This window comes from Drosophila innubila, assembly GCF_004354385.1.
Source record: "Drosophila innubila isolate TH190305 chromosome 2L unlocalized genomic scaffold, UK_Dinn_1.0 5_B_2L, whole genome shotgun sequence".
Classification (NCBI taxonomy): domain Eukaryota; kingdom Metazoa; phylum Arthropoda; class Insecta; order Diptera; family Drosophilidae; genus Drosophila; species Drosophila innubila.
In genome coordinates, this window is record NW_022995373.1 from 4156686 (window position 1) to 4160925 (window position 4240).

The window sequence follows — 4240 nt, forward strand, 5'->3', positions numbered from 1 at the left end:
GTTGGAATGTTGCTGGTGCGGTGTGAAGTCCGAAAGGCATAACTTTCCATTGGAAGAGTCCTCTGCCTGGTTCTGTGAACGCTGTCATAGGGCGACTTGTTTCCTCCATAGGGATTTGCCAATAGCGGTCCTTCAGGTCGAGGCTGGTGATATAACGTGCTTCCCTCAACTGATCCAAGATGTGGTGTACTCAAGGTAATGGATAAGCGTCCTTGACAGATCAACTGTTTAGCTGCCGAAAGTCGACGCACAATCTCCATTTGCCCGTTTTCTTTTTGACCATAACGATCGGGGTACTTTGTAGGATGCTCGATGGCTCGATACATCCCTTAGCTAGCAACTCGTCGATCTGTTTCTTAACTTCTTCTTGCATCTTAGGGTTCTTTGGGAAGTAGCGCTGCTTTATTGGCCGGTCATCGTGCAACACGATTCGGTGTTTCGTGATTGGTTGCCGCTCATAGCTGCAAATGCGGTTAGTTCCTGCTGAAGAAATTTATCAACCGCTGTATCGGGGTGTAAGGATTTACTCTGCTATATTCATTAAATTATTAATGGCATATCCACACTTTTGTTACCGAGCTTGATTCGTACCTCCATTTGTTCCGTCACAACACCCGTCTGGCCGTCTGCCAACCGCACCTGTCTTTTTTTTTTTTTCCTAGTTCAAATCCTTTTTCACACAACGTTACTGCTAGTTCTTCGCTTAAAGGTTGTTTCCGATTTGAACCATAGCTGACAGGCGGTGGCCCTCGTCTTTCAACGTGCCGATTAATTGTGTGGAGCCGCTTCTATCCGCTCGCTCCTGGAAGCTGGACGCCGTCGATCGTTTCCCTTTCGGCAACATTGAACGGTACGAACTCCAATTTGACCACATATCCAACAGAACAGAAGACATGGGTTTTGGCATTCCCTCGCCCAGTGTCCTTCGTTTCCGCAACTTCTACAGGCCTGTGTGGGGTTGGGGATATGTGTCGGTTGTCCTGGAAATGATCTGGGTGTTGGCTGTGGTCGTGACCTTGCGTAATCGCTACATCGGGTACATGGGCCTTCGGTTTCTGCTGGTCTAGCGTTTTCTACTGCCATTAGTCTGGGACGGTTGCCACGGGATTGTTGCCGCAATTTCTCTCAGTCCCGCTCCAGCTCCTCGAATTCCTCTGCCAGTTGCATCAGCTCAATCAAACTGCCGTTCTGATATGGTCTTGCAAACGCTCTGAAGGGGAGGCTGCTGTTGTAGATTTTCTCCCGTTCCCGCTCCTTTGTTAGTCTTAGTGGCCGAATCAATGTCTGCATTTCTACCATGAACTATTTAAATGATTCATCGATGCCCTGTTTTCTCCGGTCAACCTCCTCCTCCAGCTTTGAGAAATAATCTCTAGGCAGAAAAAACTCGTGGAAGCTCATGGCGAATGATGCCCAGGTTCTCCAAGGCTCGTTGTTGGCTATATACCACACAGTAGTTTTGGCATTGCTCGTGGTATCTGGTCCAGCTCTAGTCCATAGGTTTCCGCTGACCATTCAACTTGTTTCAAAAATTCTAATAGTTTTGTGGTGCCATCAAACTTAAAGCTCCATTCCCTCATTTGCTTTGCAACTGCTGCATAATCCCGGGCTAGATTCCTTTCGATGTGTGGCTGGTATTCGTGGTGTATGGTTGCTGTGCTTTGTCGGCGCGCTTCCTGTTCCTCTTGTTTTTGTTGTTGTTCCCGGCGCTGTGCTTCCGCGTTTGTTGAAGCGAAATCCATATTCGCCATTTCTCTGGCCACTTTGTTTTGTTCCGTTTTTGGATCCGCCGTATTGCAACAATTCCTCCTTTTTCAGATTGTAAATCCATGTTCGTACCATATTGAAATCTTATTATTCTTATATTCGCAAAAAGGCTTAGACATATCCAAACACATAAACATGTATAACTTTGCCAAAACTTGACCGATTTTCATGCGGAATATCGTCTTGATCATTATTTGGTCTCTAAATTAATTCGGCATACAAAATAGTTAACAACAAAAAAAATGTTTGTTAACCTCATAAGCAACGTATAGCTATACGTCCAGTATAGGCTTAGCCATGCCCATACACATAAACATGTATAACTTTGCCAAAACTTGACCGATTTTCATGCGGAATATCGTCTTGATCATTATTTGGTCTCTTAATTAATTCGGCAAGTTGGGCGCCAGTTGTAACGATCCTTAAGGCTTCACCGGGCTAACTCGGTCGGCGCTATGAGTTCGTGCAACAAATTTATATTATGCAGCACTTGCGAATAAATAAGAAGGCAGATGGATTTTCAATATTTAATGGCAATCGTTTATTAACGACACGATGGCCAATTCTCTCAAATTTGAAGAGGGCTTATTAAATTTCGATGTCCTTCGTTAATGATGATATTCTCGGGTCTCTGGTCGATGTCCTTGGTCTCCGATGAGGGTTCGTCTGTCGCCGGGTATCGCTGGTTTCAACCCTTGTTGAAGCTCGATTCGTCTCTCGTACTGGGACCAGGCTAATGCAAGGGTATCGGGAACAAGTCCTGCGACCGCGAGGATTGCCGGGTGTAGATCCTGCGACAGCAAGGATGAATCCCCCATATCTGGGCCGCTGTAGGGTAACAGGATTTCTGCTCGCGTGTTTGTCTGGGGCGGCGCTGAAAATGTGCAATTGTTGTTGGGAACACATAGTTGTTCCTCACACTGCCCTCTTTCTTCGGGTAACTCAAATGACAAGTCTTTTTATTTTGTTTTCTATTTTCTATTTCTTGACCTCGCGGATCCACCCCTGGCCCCCCTTGATTTTATAGCGACGTCCGTTTTCCCACACCAGGTGTACCCTGCGCAGATTGGGGTTCATCCGTTGCGATTCCAGGATCACGTCCCGAGGCCAGGGCATGCCGACCAGTTCCTCGAACCTGGTGGGGGTTCGGGTGTCTCCTGAACACACGTCTCCTCTACCTCCGGTGATGGTGACGCCGGTGTTCCCTCAGGGTGCTGGTGTCTTTGTTGTATCGCCATGGCCGACCCTGCGTCCAGACCCAACGACCTACCGGGAGTGCGGGGCACATACCTTGGGGTCGCCGGTGGGCAGGTCGGCTGCTCCATCCTGGCTCGTTTCGGCGCCGGTGCAGCGGGTGCTGGAGTGCCCTCCTCCCCCTCCGAGTCGGACGATACTTCCAGCACCGTGGGGGCTAGAGCGGGTACCGGCACTGCTACCTTCTCCTCTTTTAGTGGCCACCGGAACACCTGTGCGGCAAGGCAGGGCGACGCCGCTGCCGGGGGCGTCAGCTCGGCCGCCACCGCCTTGTCTGCAATGGGTGACGTCGACAGCTCCAGGACATCGGTATGGCTGGCCAACTCGATTTCTGGCAGCTTCGGTGTCCTCCGGCGTGGGTGGAACGGCAGCCAGGTAGGTTTTCGGGCGGTGCTACTCATTCTGTCGCTTGTTCTTCGATGTCCAGCAGCGTGGGCGGTCGCCGGCGCGATATTCGGTTTACACTTCGTGCTCCTTTGGTCTCCTCTCCCCTCGTGCCATTGACGTCCGCCACTGTCCCCTGATTGGGCGATTTGCGCCCAGGATTGCGGTTTCTCTCTCTGGGTTTTTTTTCTTCCCATATATGTATGTATACATACACATATATATGACTATATGTATATATATGTCCCCATTTTTGGTTATTTGAGTACATACATACATAAATAGGCAATTCGAAAATTGCAATAATTAACAATTTCATTTAAATTGTTTCGGGTGGCCAAATTTCTTTGGAAAGTATTATTAACACCGTATTAAGTTATTTACAATTTGAAAATGTGGGGCGGTTAATATTTGATCAACTGTTGACCACGCCCCTCACGGGGCGTGAGCCCAGATCTTCGGTCTAGAACTATCAACAGGCGGCGACTCAAAGCAGGGCGCCGCTGTCGACGGCCTCTGACTGTAATCGCAACAACAATTATGTGTGCTAATTGCTTGCTTTCTGACGTCACAGCAACGTAGCTGCAGCTGTTGGCCGTTCTTTACTTTCCTTCGTGTGCAATTATATATATACATACATATATATGACCAAAACCAATCTATCTCGTGTATTACTTCCCTCGTTGTATATGTACATACATATATAAATGCATATATATATATATATATATATATATATATATATATATATAGTGACATATTCTGTGTCTACGTTATACATAAGTCTAGACACCAAATTCCCCATTCCAATAATGTAAACTTTCACAGGCTGGAA

At 47.5% G+C, this 4240-nt stretch overlaps 1 protein-coding gene across 1 annotated transcript; it reads right to left on the reverse strand.

Moving 5' to 3' along the window:
• Positions 1-2375: 2375 nt before the first annotated feature.
• Positions 2376-3422, reverse strand: LOC117782611 (titin-like). The gene is made up of 2 exons (XM_034619631.1): positions 2903-3422; positions 2376-2641 (listed from the first exon to the last, which is right to left on the reverse strand). Exons 1-2 carry the CDS (start codon positions 3420-3422, stop codon positions 2376-2378), a joined length of 786 nt encoding a protein of 261 aa, XP_034475522.1.
• Between the last annotated feature and the right edge of the window lie 818 nt (positions 3423-4240).

What these genes read in the sequence shown, in the direction of transcription:
- LOC117782611 (XM_034619631.1), bottom strand. Translation starts at nt 3,422, where the DNA reads ATGAGTAGCACCGCCCGAAAACCTACCTGGCTGCCGTTCCACCCACGC. An exon ending in GACACCCGAACCCCCACCAG is followed by an intron (nt 2,642 to 2,902) that starts GTTCGAGGAACT and finishes GCACATTTTCAG; the next exon opens with CGCCGCCCCAGACAAACACG.